Raw genomic sequence first — 16,495 nt, forward strand, 5'->3', positions numbered from 1 at the left:
TATTTTGACAGTAAGTTCAATTACTATTTCTCAGGGGAGGAGAAAAGTGGCCCAAAGTGGCTTAAAAAAAACAAACCCAAACCGAGTGTAACAGGAAAAACCAACGAAACCAACGCAACTATAATATTGTAAACTGTATATAGACTGTATAAAATACAGTCCCGCCCCACTGAAAGGCCACAAATCCCTAAAGCCAATCAGACTAAGGGGCCAAAGGCCACGGAAGAAAGAAGCTGCTTGGCTCGCGCTTAAAAATAAAGATGGCGCCAGGCCACCCCTTGTCGTCCATTCTGGTGATCTTTTGGAAACCTGCTCCTCAGGGTTTTGGGGAACTGAAATATTGTCGAGATTATTCCTGATGCCAGTGGAATTTCTGGAGTAGTGAAGAAGTTCCACAAGGCATCAAGGAAATTGGCCTTCATTAAAAATAAAAATAAATCAGTGCAAAATGGGTCGAGATTCGGCAAGTCCTGAGGAAATCAGCAAAAGAAAAGTTGGTGGGGGGAGAGAGAGGGGCAAGGGAGCCGTGACTGGGACACGTCCAGAGCATGGAACTAAGTCCCACTTGGTTCCAATCTACAAGAAAAAAATGTGCATTTTAAAAAAACAAAGAAGTAGAAGAAAAAGAAAAAATGTGCATAGGATTGCAGGCTTGGGGGGGGGGGAATCGGAAGCCTCCTTAATCAAATCCCTATGTTGAGATTGCATGTTTTGTGTTTAATCTTAAAAACCCTTGTTTAATTAAAAAAAAAGTTCTGATTCTTCATTAGGGAAATAAAATGCAACATAGTAAAGACAAATGAGGCTGCAGTCCTGCTCACACCTGTATGAAATCTTGTGCCTTTAGAAGGAATTTGACTTCCAAGTACTGTGCTTGTGCTTTAGGATCTGTTGGCAAGACAGGTGTGGTTTCGTGAGAGGATCGGTGCACTTTTTGTGAATATTAGTCTAAAGGACCTGATTTCAATCCAAAGGACCCGCAAACCGGGACATCTTGTGTCTGACTACTTGGAAGTAAAGCTGGAGAGGGGGCAATGGAGGCTACGCCCAAGTCACAGCGCAATCCTAACCATGTCTACTCAGAAAGTAAGTCCTATTGAATTCACGTGGGGTTAGGATCACAGCCTTGCAGCGCAATGCTCATTTTTTCAGAAGTACGGTAAATCCTACGCAGTTCAATGCGGCTTGTTCCCTTGGCAGTGTGTTTAGGATTGCAGCCTTAATAAACATGAAAGTTTGAAATATTGAAACATTGAGTTCGATGGGAATCCGAAGCGACCGGAAGGGGGAAATCCGATTTATACTATATATGGTTCTTAATGATGGTGATGATGATAAGCATTGCCATTAGCTCGCACGGGGCAATTTCTATCATTACTGCCATATTAAAAGGGTCGGTATCGGCAATTAGCGAGAAATTGTGCAGCCCCGCCCCCTTTCATTTGATTAATGACTTGCCCTATCACAGGGGTTTCATTTCGACTGATTTCATCAGTTCCAACCTGCATCTTTATTCAGAAGTTAACTCCCACTGAGGTCAATGGGACCTGTTCCACAGAAAATTTGGAGAAAGCGCACACGTGTGTTTGTGTATGTATAGATATGGCGATGAGCGCTTCATTAGAAAACAAAAATGCCTCTTTTGCTGCCTTTCTGCTGCTGCTGTAGCATTTGGGAAGCGGCACCTTATTCCTGCCCCACCCCCACCCCACCCTAGAAGTGAGGCGGGCTTTGCATGCCCGTAATGGGCATCTCTCCCGGAGCGGGCTTGCAAGAGGAGACGGGCGCTGTCTCTTTAAGGCCAGAGCGCGTCGCGAGGAACAGAGCCTCGCCAACCCCTCCCCGCCGCTGTCAATCACCCGGCGGCTGCTTTGATGTCGAAAGCCTTTGGCTGGGGCTCTCTGGGGCTCTCTCCCTGGCTCGCGCACTTACGAGCGCTCACTCTCTCGGGCGCTCCGTGCCTTTCCCAGCAGAAGCCTCTGGCGCTGCCGTCGCCGGTTTCTCGCCCAGGCAGGGCTGGCTGCTGCTACTTAGTCAAACTTTCCTGGGGCTGGGAGGGAGGGACGAAGCAGACACGGGGAGAAGAGGAGGAGGAGGAGGAGGTGCGGGCTGGTCGCTGCTTTAATCCCTCCGATTGTCTCGGTCTCCCCTCGAGTTGCCGGCAGATTCCCTTAAAAGTAAGGAGAGAGGGCTGCTGTCCTCGAGGGGCGCAGAGAGCAGTAGCTGTATTTCAAAGCGTCCCCTCCTCCTCTCCACGCCCGGCCTTTAATATATATCTGTAAATCCCCCAGTCGCCTTCACCGACCAAGAAGTTCGCTTGTTGGTGGCGTGGCTCGGGCTGGGGGGGTGGGAAAGAAGGAGAGACAAAATGCCCCAGCTCAACAGCGGCGGAGGCGATGACTTGGGGGCCAATGACGAGATGCTCGCCTTTAAGGACGAAGGCGAGCAAGAGGAGAAGATCCAGGCCAACGTCTTCACCGAGGGGGATCTGGCTGACCTCAAGTCATCGCTGGTGAATGAGTCCGAAAGCACCGGCAGCGGCGGCGGGGAAGGAGGCGGCGGCGGCGGCACCGGTAGCAGCAGCACCACCAGCAGCCAGACTTCTAACGCCGCGGCCACAGTGGCGACAACAGCAGTAGCCCATTCCGAGGTGAGAGAGGGAGCCGCTCGCCACTCCGCATCACAAAGGGCTTTCTGCCCCTCCGCCACCTTTTAATTCCCCCTGGTTATTACAACGAGCTATAAGCAGGGGGAATAAGCTATAAGCAGGGGGAATATATAACTTTTTTAAAAAAAAATTGTTTCCATCCAACTCTGATCACCCTTCTCTTTTTCCTTTCCACACAGGCCATCAGGCGCTTGCAGGATCCTCAGAGGGTCTATCAGGAGAAACTCCCGGATCACATGGAGGATGGTCAGTTTTGGAATCCATTCATTCTGCCTTTTCTTTCTCTCTCTCTCTCCCCTTTTCACATGCTGAACTCAGGAGAGGATGGGGAGCGTGGGAGGAGGTGGGGGAGTTGGCGGCAGGAGAAAAAACATCTTTCTGTTAAATCAAAGCAGTAAAAAAAAAAAAAAATCAAGGGAGGGAGGGACTTTGATTTGGTAGTTGAAGCCCTTAGCTGCTACGCTACCAAACAGCACAAGCCATTGAAACTTAATAAGTAACAATCTCCTCCCCACCCCCACCCTGCCACCCCCAACTTGCTCATAACTGAAATATGATTAATATATATAATACCAGGGATGGAGGAACCCAAGGCAGACTGGGGAGGGAGGCAAGCAGAGGTCCGTCTGAGCACTCCTGATCCGTCTCTTTCAAACTGATCACCTCTGGGTCTGGAGTACCTGGATTGTCTGAGGACCTCCTGGAGGAGGGGCAGACCTGGTACAAATACCTGGAACAGAGCTTGGTAACAGATTGAGGGATACACATCTCTTTCCCCACTCATCAAAACTCTGGGAAACCTGCTGCTGCTTTATTGTCAGATCAGGCAAGGTGGAGGGCGGTAATAACTTTGACATCAAGCTTGTTATTCAGATTATTTGTGGCTTTTTGTTTTGTTTCTGTCGCTACCAAAGAAGTCAGGATTTTGGGTTGATGTGTGCTAGCAAAGGGGAAATGAGCTTCAGGTGGAGGAGTGATTCTGCAAAGATGCACATAGTCAAAGGATAGTTGTTGTTTTAAAACATGCAGTTACATAGAGATGCAGTGGTGCTTTTTGTCATAAGGCAAGTATGAATGGAGTGGATGGAGTGGGAATTGGTTGTAAGACAAAGTTAAACTTTTATTTTAACAGGCTTAAAACATCAGGACCCAGGGATGTATAAAGGATCGTCTTACTCTGGATACCCTTTCCTAATGCTCTCAGATGCTTACCTGCCAAATGGATCTATGTCACCTTTGGTGAGTTCTCTTCGTTTTGTAAAGTTTTCTAATACTTTGCATTGTTATGCTTACATTAGAATACAGTAGTGACAACAGTCTTAGTCCCTATATCTTATGCTTTTTTTAGTATAGAAAATGATAAAAAAGAACACACAAGAATGGCCTAATTAAAAGTGATAACCTGGTTCTTGAATATATATGGTTTTTAACAACATATGGAAATTCCAGATTTTTCTTTCCATTAAGTTTTAATCCAAGTAAACTCTAGAACTGAGTCTTTCTCAAATCAACGTGACTTCTTTGTAAATATATTTAGGACTGGAGTTTTCATTCATGAATGCATGCATGGGTATAGAGACTGGAGTAATGTACATTCAGAGGTATTACAGTGAATCGACTTGACTCAATGGGAGCTGCTGCCTTGTGTCTGGGAGTACTGCCTTAGTTGTCACTTTTATTTCCCCCTATTCTCTTTGCACAAGTAAATTAGTTCTGAGATTATTGCAAGGAGGCAAACATTTTGTTGGAAGGAAATTTTCATACTGAAGGATCTAGTGACAGACAGACTTTCCGTGTTTGCATACAGATGCATGGTGTAGGAACCCTTCGTTTAAGTGCACTGTACTCCGCATACCTTGTAACAAATCAGTTTGTTTGCTTTTTAACAAATAAACAATTACTCTTAAAGCTACATTTTTCTCATACTAGCAAAGCTGAGTACCTAACCATCAGTAGACTGGAACCAGATGGATACTGGTACAAATGAGAGCAAGACCTGCCTAAATATATAAATATATACACACACACATATATATATATTGGAACTCTGCTATGGATAGTGGCTAAAATATGACAATAGAGTCCCTACATTTTTGTCTCTCTCTTTTTCTCTAGTATTCACTGAAAATTCACTGAAAATTATTTTGTTAAATTTAGGACTTGCAATAATTTATATGCAGAAAAAGTCAAACTAAAGAAACCAGTGCTATATGAAGTGGTGATGCTTTTGGTGTGCTGGGAAAAAATCCTAGCCGTATGTCAGTATTTGGCTCTTATGTGCATCCTTTCAAATAATTTAAAATATTGCAAGTATTAGGCTGTGAACTTATGCCTACTCATTTGGAAGTAGGTACTATAAATAGCAGAGGGACTCTGTTCGACAGAGATGTGTTTGGGATTGGCATGTTTTGAGCATCTTGACTGCAGGAAGGCGGTTGCAGTTAATATTATTTTTAGTTTCACTTTTTTTCTTTTGTAAAGGTAAAGATCAGTTGAATAAATATTTGTCTGTTTTCCTGCCTTGTTTTCGTCATGTTGCTTCAAGTACTTTATAAGCCTCTTGTGTGACAATCAATACGATCTCCTTTTACACACGCCAGCTTTCAGTTGAGCTTACTTAAAAACATTATGTTTAAGACTGGGATTGACAGTACTATGACCTGCAGTATGCACCTATGTATGTATGATTGGAAGTATATCCCATTGGGTTCTGTGGGGCTTCCTACTGACGTACGGCCACAAGTTTCTACAAGTTTGCTGGGGGGGGGGGCTGTAGCCCTCAGCTTTCAGTAGGGATGAGAGAGAGTCCTGCCTGGAATCTTGGAGAGCTGCTTCCAGTCTGTCTGAGCTGGACCATTGGTCTGATCCCATATAAAGCAGCTTCTGGTGTTCCTACTTAAGAGTAAGTTTCATTTCTGAAAATGGGACTTCTAAGCAGATCTGTCTCAAGATTGCACTATAAATGTAGTTTGCACTATAAACTTTTTTTTACTTTTGAAATAAAACTTGATTGCATTTGGAGGATGAGAGCAGGCATTGGATTGTGTTGCTGTTTTGCTCCCTACCCCCTCTTTCTATTGCTTTCAGCCCCCAGAGGCCAAGTGTCTAGCTGTATAGTCATGGGACTCTACATACTCATCTCTTACAATAGCCAAGTCGGGAAACAATTGCTTTCCATTAGGTCGGTAAACTTGTTTGGGTTTAGTTGAGCGTACAATCAGCACTGTCTGATATTGAACTTACAATGGGCAGGCCAGTTTCTTAGACAGCTGATGCCTGAGATAGCTATGTGTGTTTGTGGGTTTCTATTCAGCAGTAGTTTAGATGAAACAATGCTTTCAGTGTATGAAGGAAGAATTCTAGTAGAATTCTAGGTAGTTGTGAGGAAACGGTCCCAAGTCTTGGTGGTAGAAAATGTACCTGAAGTGACTTTCCTACAGAAAGAGAAAAATGATTGGGTGAAACCCATGGTACATCTCAGGCCGAATGCAAGATCTTGCTAGATTCAGACATTTTTCTTGACAAATGGGGGATGTCTCCAGGAAGCGTACAAGCAGGGCAAGAAGGGAATAGTCTCTCCCCATTGGTTGTTCCCATCAATAACTGGTGTGCTGCCTGTTCCAGATGAAGTCTTCATTTTGTTTTCATGACTGGCAGCTGTCACCAGACCATCACTTCCTGAATTTGCCTGATTTCCTATCTTGGCCGGTAGCCATTCTTGTGGAAGCAAGGTCCTGGTTATGTTATAAAATAAGAGAGCAATTTATCCTTCTCCACTCCATGCATAACCTCTATAATACGTCTCTGGCAATCTTCCCCATCTCCCAAAGAAAACACCTTAAACATAGTGCTGTACCTGCCTACTTGGGAGTGAGCCCCATTCAACTCAATGGGACTTCCTTCTCCATCCTGGAGAAACTTGCTCCAGTTTCTTAATCATTTTGGTTACCTTTTTCTGTACCTTTTCAAGCTCTATGGTACTTGTTTTGCAGATAGCACTGTAAACAAAACAAAAAGGACAAACTTTTTCCCTCTTGTAAAAAGGGTTTCAAACAGTTGCTTTCCAACAAGGATCAAAGTAAGTTTTGCCATGAAAGAATGTAAATGCTGCTATTTAGCAATAAGAATCTTATTCCAGACAAAGAAAGAAAATTACTAGTGTGAGTTCTAAGAACAAAGGGGAATGCCTGTCAATGAAAATCACAGCATTCTCTCTCCTTAGCCTGCTACAAATGTAACTAGACAGTTTAACTTAATCCCACAGGAGATGTGAGCGGTTCTCTCCCTTTCCACAATAAATAATGGGAGTTGAAAACAAAATGGTATCCGAAATAGAATTGGCAAATGTGCATCTGCGTGAAATGAAAACAAGCTCGGGCGGCTCAGTTCATAAAGATGCTGGGCCTCATCTTGGAAACAGAAACTGGATCCTGCTGCTGTGCGGAGATGCAGACATACACGTGCAAGCCTGCCTAAGATGTGTTCAGGGCATTCCAAGCTAAGAATGTGGCTTCTCACCTGTTACAGTGGGTAGCAGCGTTTGGACTGGGACCAAAAGCTGCTTCACTATCCCCTCAACAACAAGTGATTGGCACCTCTACAAATGACAGCACCGATCACTAGCTAGTTATAGGAGCTCTGCTCATGCAGTCATTGGTGCTGGATGGTGCAGGTTTTCATGCTCCAGAACCTTTTGCTTTTACTGTGGAGCTAGTCTACATTTAGACCGGCTTCTGTGTATTAGGGTAACTGCATGCAAGCAAAGGTGCTGGCTTGGGCATACCTGAAATGCTAGAATTTCCTGAAGGGTAGTGTCTGGTTTTAAAGAGAACGTTTTTAATATTTTCTAAAAACTGGAAGGGAAGTACAGTACCAGTTCCTAAACACAGAAAAGGGGGAAGGACCCAGCTTTGCAATGTTTTGTTAAGTTTTACGAGTCAAAATTAAATGGAAAACCTGCTATCACAGGTGACCCTTAAAGAGAGGAACATTTTGCTTAAAAGTGCAAAGGATATAATGGTAACAGTTGCTAATTTTAGTGGATATCAGGACATTGGTAGTTTAGAAATGAAAACGACAGAAGAAATAAGCCTCAATGAAGCAGTAAAACTTTTTATAGCTTGTTAAAGTGCTACCAGTTCATTTTTATTTTGATTGATCCTTGGTATGTGTCTCTTTAACTACAAGGTGAGTGTTTCAGGGTCATATATTTAATATTTGGTCCATTACTGAGTGGTTCACAGGTCCCTCTCACACCAGGCCAAAAATTCACACAGTGAAAATGCTGGCAAAATATAGCACTAACAACAACAAATTATGATCTAAAGGAACTAGCAGGCAGTTGTTTTAGTTCACTGGTAATGTTAATATAGAAAAAAAATAAGGCTGCAATCCTAACACGGGACAGTGGGATTGAAAGCTAATGGACTGGACTGTTCATGGGAGTTTATTTTGCTAGCATAGAAAACTGGAACAGTAATATGAGCAAGAGAACCGCTTGCTTTAGAAATATAGGAGCATTGTCCTCATTACACCTAGTGTAAAGAAAGAAAAGGAAAACAAGGAAAGGGGAAACTTACATTAAAAAACAAGCTACAAAAAGAGATAATGAAGGTCTCATTACCTGTACATTTTACTGAGCAGGATTCAATGTTGGTCTGATTGATGGGACAGAAGTACAGGCATGAGCACATACAGAGGTTTCTTAGAGCACTCTTGTATGTTATGTGGAAATATCACTTGCACTTTCTGCTTCACCACTTCCACATAATATGTGACATTGGCCTTAAAACATTGCTAACTACTGAAACCTTCAACAGCAAGACCGGATAGAGCAGAGTCTAGTTCTTCTTTGTGGGATCTGTGCCATACCGCTTTTCAAAATTTCTGGCACAGCAGAAGCCCAATACTTACTGGTTTAAACAGTATATTGTTTCTTTTGGAATATTACTTGTTTCCTTTTTAAAAAGAATTTTTTTAAGTGTTTTAAAAAAACACACATTTAAGCACAAGATATGCATTTAGCCCTATGCAAGAGGATGATTTTAACAGTTGCATATATCTGTTAGCGGCTTTGATAAAGTGCCTTGATCATACTACTCCTAGTCAGAAGAAGTAGACTGATGTTAGGCTTATTGACTTGAGCATCTCTGTTTCTTATTGCTCATTTGGGAATTGGGCATATTTTAACACCTCTTTGGACATGCAAACTAAGAGAAACAATGACTCGCTTGTTTCTTATTTAGGTAAGCCACAGAAATAAGAGGTAAGGTAAAGGTAAAGGGACCCCTGACCGTTAGGTCCAGTCGCGGACGACTCTGGGGATGAGGTACTGCTCATCTCGCTTTAGTGGCCAAGGGAGCCGGCGTACAGCTTCTGGGTCATGTGGCCAGCATGACTAAGCCGCTTCTGGCGAACCAGAAAGGCCGTTTACCTTCCCGCCGGAGCAGTACCTATTTATCTACTTGCACTTGATGTGCTTTCGAACTGCTAGGTTGGACGAGCAGGGATGGTAGGTTAACCCAAATGCCTTTTGTAGCACAAAAGAAATGCCCTAGAGATTAAGAAGCAACAGAAAATTTATGTGTTGATCTGTCCTCCTTGCAAACCTCCAAGTGGGAAATGGATTGCCAACTCGTAGAATGTCTATAACTGTAGCCATAAAAACTGAAATCAATTTATTGTTCTATCTGTTGGAATATTAGTTATTAATGCCCAAAAGATTAGAAGTAAAATTGCAAGGTAACATGTAGCTGTACATGGGTTTTTATCATGGACTTTAGTGTTATTTTGTATTTATATTGGATTGGATTGGGTTTTCTTCAAAAGTCAGAAGCAAACTCTTGCATACCAGTTACATTCAGCTGCTACCAAATTCATTAACTATTTCCATGAATCTGAAGATCTTGCAGATTTTATCCTACCTTATAAGTGCTTCAAGGCTCATCTAGTCCAACCCCCTGGTTAATAAACATTCTGATGTGGCAACCGTAACTTAGGTTTAAGGTGCCATTTGGGGCCTACCTTACTAACACCGCTCTTTCTTCCTCGGCAGCTGTGATGTTCTTTGTTGCTTGTGACATTACCTCCTTTCGTGTCTGTATCACCAGTGTTCACTTCTCTAGATCTTATTTCATATAGCTTGTTTTCAGCCTTTCCAAATATGTTTAGATGTGATGGTGAGGCACTTAACCAGTGCTGAACAGGTTTGGTTCAGGGCTTAAATGAGCCTGAAGACTCCGTGGCTATAGAGAGATAAGCTTTAAGTCAGAACATTGTCCCATCACCAGTAGAAAGCTTCTACCTGAGAGACGGTTGCAGTGCCTCTGGTTTTAGTTTGTTTCAGTATACATATGTATAAGTGCTGAAGATCAGGGCTTGTCTTCAAGGCATTTTGTGGCCTGAGTCAAAGGACAAGATGGTGTGACCCCCACCACCATTACATACAGAGCCAACTGGACTCCCAATTGCACATTACTCTCAACATTAAGGATGGGTCAGTGTGCTGCTCTGCACCTGAGGGCAGCAGGCTCGCTTTGGGGGGACACAGGACAGACTGTATGGCACAGACAGCTCTATCCTCCAACAGAGGCAAACTACAGTGGGACTTAAAAATGGTGGGTGGGGCTGCTCCTGCTACTGTCTCCCTACACCCAGGATTTGCCAGCTGTGGCAGTTACCTCACTCTGCCTAATGTTAGTGCCAGTCTTGCCGGAGATTCCCAGCTGAAGCAAATCTGGAGAATTCCAAGGTGAAGGAAAGGGACAACTGAGCTGGCAATTAAGATGGGTGGAGTTCATGAGAAAGGCAACACTGAATCTGGTTTCTGGCCGGGATTCTGCGAACAGAAACACTTGGGGAAACCCGTAAATACAGTGGTCAGTTGATCTACATGAATCAATACCAGCCCTGTAGCACAGGTGGCTTACGGAGCAGGATGCAGGAACAGAGGAAGAGCACATGGGCGGATGAGAAGTAGTAGCTGGGGTTGACGGATTATTCCAATGGGGTAAGCTATATATTGATGCCTGCAGATTGATTGGCCATCACTCACTTTTCTAACAGGGGTACTTCTATTTAATTAAAATTCTAAATAGTTTCTCACTTTCCCTTCTTTTCCCGAAATGAGATTACTGTGCATTACCCATGTTTAGTGAAGGGTGTATTATTTCTTGTCAGGGTTTCCTGTAAACATATGTAGGAGGTTGGGATTAATTCTGTAATCCTTCTTTTCTGCTCCCCTTCATATGCCTCCCTCTGGAGCGCTGTTCAAAACTGTCAAGGGTCCTGTTCTGTTAAACCACCAAAGAGTAAGTACTTCAGTTATAATAATGTTTCTCGGGAAGATCAAGGGCATGCAAATCTGGTTTGGCAGCACAGTCCTAAATAGGTTTACTCAGGAGGAAGTCGCACTGAGTTTTACAGGTATTACTCCCTGGTAAGGGTATTTGGGATTGTAACCTGAATGCTGTTATCTCAGCATACATTATAACAGGATCACTTACATAGAAGATTTGTTTCAGTCTTAGCAGGACTATCTGTCAGCAGCAAACGGTGTCTGTGTGTTAGCTGGTATCCGGACATCTGAAGACATTTCCCCTCAATAGTCACACTGCAATGTATAATTCCATCACTAGGAAACTTTTGTTCTTAGCCCGGAGGGGACAAGGGAGCTCACCCACACTGGTGTTTAATGTGGATTTGAAGCTGCTTGTCTCCCTTTTTTACTTTCTATGTTTCTGCGCTGTCCACATGGTATAACCCTCCCTCAACTGGCAGCCACAATTCCTCCCCGCACCACAGAATATTTGCAGATAATCTGAGGGAAGACAGTCAAATATACCCACTGTTTTATTTATTAGATTTATATATCACCCTTCATCAAAAGATATCAAGATGGTTTACAATATAAAAACACAAACAGTATTTGCCATATTAAATAATTTTACACCTTTATGATATTTACACGTGCCTTTCCCCTGAAGAATGGATATTTAAACAATACTTCTTTTTGATTTCTAGGATTTTAAACTTGTAATATTTTCATATTGCTTTTCTGATGGATTTGGGGGCGGGGTAGAAAGAAGGTGGCAGTATTTTACTTTGCTATGTTGCTTCTAACCATGTTTGCACTTGAGGTAGGCACAAGGTACATTTGTTCTCTTTGCCACCTCAACCCCCATAATCTCTTTCCCTCTAATAACAAACTTGGATGGTTGAGTGCTAACAAGATTTGTGGTTGCATGAATACCTGAGGTATGTTAGAAGTACAAAACATTTTTTTTAAAAAAAAAAAGGGGGAACCAAAACACGAATCCTAAAATGGACCTATGATGATTGAGCATACCTAAAGAAGTCACCAACTGGAAAGTGGGGGGAAACAAACAAACATGAGAACGGGGAGAGAAGGGCATTGACTTGTTTGAGGCTTTTACAGTATCTTAGAGGAAGCCATGAATGGAGCACTCGTGTTCTGGAAGATGAGGGCTCATTACAGCATTTGGTGGAAGTCTCCCTTGTCTGTTATACCGCTCAGTGTCTGCCCATGTTTCAAAACAGAGTTTGACCTTCAATAATAGCTGCAGTGTATATATGATAGGTTTAATCCAGCAGCTTTGAAGCTCTGTCTACCCTTACCAGGACCTCTCCTTGAAAGAGATGAAAGAGACAGAGAGACAGAGCGATGCTTATTGCAAAAACCAGTGTGGAATGTATCATCATCAAAAGCTAATTTCCCCCCTCAAAATCAACTATAAATCATAAAAGTATATCCTTTTTTAAATGGTACAAATCACTTTAAAACCAAATTGAGGTATCTCGTCAGTAGGTAGGTCTGCCTTTTAGGTGGTTATAAACCTTTAAAGGTCAGACATGTTGAAACTTTGATCAGATTAAACTATTCTTCTTTCTATGGCAATATAATTAAGTTGACACCTGAGGGAGTTTTCTGAACATTGTTGCATCTTGCAGCAGGTCGGTAATATACAGCAGCCAAAAGGCTTGAAGAAGCACTTCTATGTTTCTTAATTTTGGAACTGGGTGTGTTAGCTACGGAAATGAGCTGGGGTTTCCCATAGGTATTTGCAGGCCAGACTTGCTCCGCCTCAGTCAACACAAGGACTCCCTTTGGCTTGAACAGGCTGAGGTCAGAGACATCCAGTTTTATGGGTTTAAAATAAACATTTATGATGGAAGGGCAGATTCTGGCTGTGTGTAAGCCATCTTGGGTTCTGTGGGTTTGTGTATTAAGCAAAGGGAAAGTTAATTCCTTCCTTAATACCAAGTGGAAAGCTTGTTCGTGCTCTCTCTCTCTCTCTCTCTCTCTCCCTCCCTCTCCCTCCCTCCCAGTTGTGTGTTAAAATGTCCACTTTTCCTCTCTGTTATGTGAAATAGCTATATGTCTTCTTTTTTAAGTGTACATGTTAGAGAACTAGTATCTAGACTGACTTCCCAAAACAGGGTTCATGCACAGAAAAATTGATGCAAGCTCCTTCAGATATTGCTGAGTGCAAATGGATACATCTTTCATCTTCAGTGCATCTCCACTTCTACTGCCGCGTATGGAGTGTCCCTTACTGTGTTAGAAGAACAGTTATCCATATAATCCATTGGGTAGTTGGTCTCCTCAGGCGCAAGCTAGAAGCAGCATTAATTGTGTGAACACACACATGTCAGTAGCAGCTGCCAGAAGGGTTGGGAGGCTGCACAGCATCCAGATTGCAGAGGGTGGAAGGGACTTTAGCCCTTTCCGCCTTTGCCATGGTCCCAACCGAAATCACTCATCTGCCCAAAATTTCATTTGGAAGGAAGTCACCATGGGCACCTATGGAGGCTGCCCACCCAATGCCTATAGCAATTTTTGGGGGGGGAGGGGGAGACATTTTTGTAGTGACCACTGCAAGAGTGGACAGGTTTAAACTCTCCTTTCTCACTCCCCGTGTTCTGATGCTGCAGTTGCTATTTACATAACAAAAACTTGCACATTTATATTCATATGACTCTCATCTAGTTTAGCCTTGGATCTTCCAGTTCTGGATGCTTTGTCCCTTTTCTGGATGCTTTGTCCCTTTACACTTTCCACCAGCCTAACATTTCAAAGTGTTCTCACTGAGGTATTGATGACGTTAAGCATGTTTACTTCAATGGAACTTGCTTTTCTGAGAAAGCAAGATCTGGACTTGTCTCCATGAAGTGTGTCTGGCTATTAACCAGAAGGTTAGTGATTCAATACCGCCCAGGGACAGCTGTGGGCAGGATTGCTGCATAGCAGGGGGTTGGACTAGATGACCCTTGGGTCCCTTCCAACTCTAAGGTTCTATGATATCCCACCCACTATTTGGAAAAAAAAGAGCACCAACTGGCCTTTTAAACCTAGTCGTACTGCTGGTTCTTCTCAAATCGTGTTGCATCGGTTTCTAAAAATGACCTGTATAACATGTGCGGGGGGTGGGTATCCAAACAAATAAAAGGGAAATATTTTTACATTTGTTTCCTGTTAATTTGATTGGGAACACTATTCACATTAATAAGAAAACCTTGCTTTTGCAACCAGCCTTTTGTGCAGCTTCCATACAACTACAGAACTGGTATAACCCTTTATTACACTGTAGCCCCATATAGCCAAGTGCCCTGTAGAATATTTAAAGCATTTATATAATGGTAAAATTGGATATAATTATCATCCTTACAAGGGTTACCATGACATGAATCTGTGGATAATACAAAATGAATGTGGATGATAGTGAGCACTGGATAATTAAAGTCTGGGAAATGGTGCTCTTATTGCTTTTTCTTTCCTTTTTTTGCCATCTCTGTACACTGAGTATCCTTAAGCAAGTTACTTTCTCTCAGCCTCAGTTCTGCATCTGTAAAATAAGAATAGTAAGGATTAAAAATGGCTCATAGGATGCTGTGCAGATGGATGTGATAAAGACTATAAAGCATTTTGCATATGGAGTACTATAGGTGTGAGTCATAATTCTGTTACTCTTGGTCAATTAAGCACATTATGCATCAAAGAGTCTAGCTATGTATCTCCAGTCAAGATATTTGAATATGCAGTAGTCCCATTTCCCTGCTTTTTTCCTTATGGTAGATTTTGTTTCTTAACCACATTTCTGTCCCATACTATTCTGCCAAGTGCAGAGTGCAGGGTGATATAGCCATCTATCACACTGCTTATCACACTGCTTTTCCTGAATCCTTTTTATTTTGAGGAGCGTTCATGATTATAAGACAGGTCATAATCTTTCTCAGTATCATACCCAGTATAACCTCCTTTGTTTCAGCCAAGCCACATTTTAACATCATGCAAAGCCATGGTTTAGCATGAAATGCACAAGCTTGTGCATTCCTTTCCCCTGATCCCGCTATCTTCCCATGCTTCTGAGATGAGGAGTGTGGGATCTTTTGCTTTCATTTTTAAGTTATCCACAGTTTGCTCTGTCGTGTGGACTGGAATTGTAATGAACATTAATTACGCTTAGTTTTCAATAAGCCAGCTTCAGAAAGGCCTCTCCTCCTTCCGGAGGGGAGGTGTTGTGGACGGGAGACGATTCCCGCGTCATGCAGGGGGCATTACGCTCCCTGCCCCATCCACATGGCTGGCGCGCCATGCCCCCAGTTGAGCACCCAATCAGGCAGCTTGGTGGGGGCGTGGTTTGCTGCTCAAGACGCAGCCGCGCCAGCCATTCAGCCCATTTGCTCACCCTCTCATTGCGAGCCAGCTTCAGAAACTATGGTTTGTTTGAAAAGTTAGTATTTATAACTACTTGTTGCAGTTGACATCATGAGAAAATACGGTTAAGTTAAAGCTTCAGCAGCTGTTGATAGAGTGTGCAAGCCAAAAGCTTTTTGCTACTCCTTCCTGCTTGTGCATGTACAGTGCTGCCAAACCCTGGTGTTGGTGTAACATAGCTTTCCCCTACCTAGCGTCCTCCAGATATTTTGAGCTACAGCTCTCATCGGACATAGCCAACATGGTTAATGGTTAGGGATGAGGAGAGTTGTAGCCCAAAACATTTCGTGGGGCATAACTTGGGAAGCTGTTCTTGTGTGACATGGCCACCATGTCTCAAAAGATCAGTTTATTTTGTATTTGATGTCATTTCTCTTTTAATTTTTCCTTCCTCTAAGGAGGTCAGGGAGTATGAGCCCATTTTACACCCCCACCCATTTTACCCTCACAGCAACCCAGTGATGTGGGATGTGACTGGCCCAAGATTATCCAGTGAGCTTTGTGTCCAATCAACGCAAGGGTGTTTAGGTGTGTGTATGCACAAGATCTACAGTACCCACCAGAGAAAGAGTGTGCACTTGATTGTATTGGGCATGGCCATGTCACTGAAAATTCTCATGCGGCCGTGACAAACTTGATCTCATTCACCTTTGGCGAACTCAAGAAGAGAGACCTTATTTTTCTACAGTTCTATTTTATGTACGCATATGTGCCTTGGTGGTTTTGTTTCTGCTTCAGAAGAAACAACGTGTTTGGTGCGCCTGCCATGAGCTACATTAACTTGAGTGTATTGGAGAGGCATCAGTTAGGATGAAACACTGAATCATAGAATCTCATAATTGCAGGGTGGAATCTCCAAGATCTCCTGATCCACTGCCCTGGGTTGAAGATACACACTCCTAAAAATACCACTAATAGAACCAATTTCTTTATTATGGTCTGCCAGCCTATACAGTATGAAAATGAATAACAAGTATGTGCGAAAGTCCTTGTGTATTATGTTTTTCATGATACATCCTTTGTATAAAATATTGCATCCATAGCTGCTGTGTTTTTTATTAATTTGTGTTCATTTTAACTGATGCTAAATC

General features: G+C 42.8%; 1 protein-coding gene across 23 annotated transcripts in view; it reads left to right on the forward strand.

The window, feature by feature from the left end:
- Positions 1-948: 948 nt before the first annotated feature.
- Positions 949-16,495, forward strand: part of TCF7 (transcription factor 7) — a 117,921-nt gene continuing 102,374 nt past the window's right edge. For 4 of the 23 annotated variants that reach the window (XR_014522208.1, XR_014522209.1, XM_083488143.1 and 1 more), the window contains exons 1-3: positions 1,722-2,650; positions 2,848-2,914; positions 3,801-3,907. Coding sequence is in view for 17 of the 23 variants with exons in the window: in XM_083488143.1 (XP_083344269.1) it covers positions 2,369-2,650; positions 2,848-2,914; positions 3,801-3,907 (456 nt within the window). In the remaining 6 variants the exon portion in view is untranslated. Of the gene's footprint in view, positions 2,651-2,847; positions 2,915-3,800; positions 3,908-10,899; positions 10,978-16,495 lie in introns of those variants that run through there. The other 19 variants (XM_083488134.1, XM_083488138.1, XR_014522210.1 and 16 more) reach the window with 14 other exon arrangements.

The sequence above is a fragment of the Podarcis liolepis genome, assembly GCF_965112155.1.
Source record: "Podarcis liolepis genome assembly, chromosome: 2".
Taxonomy (NCBI): Eukaryota; Metazoa; Chordata; class Lepidosauria; order Squamata; family Lacertidae; genus Podarcis; species Podarcis liolepis.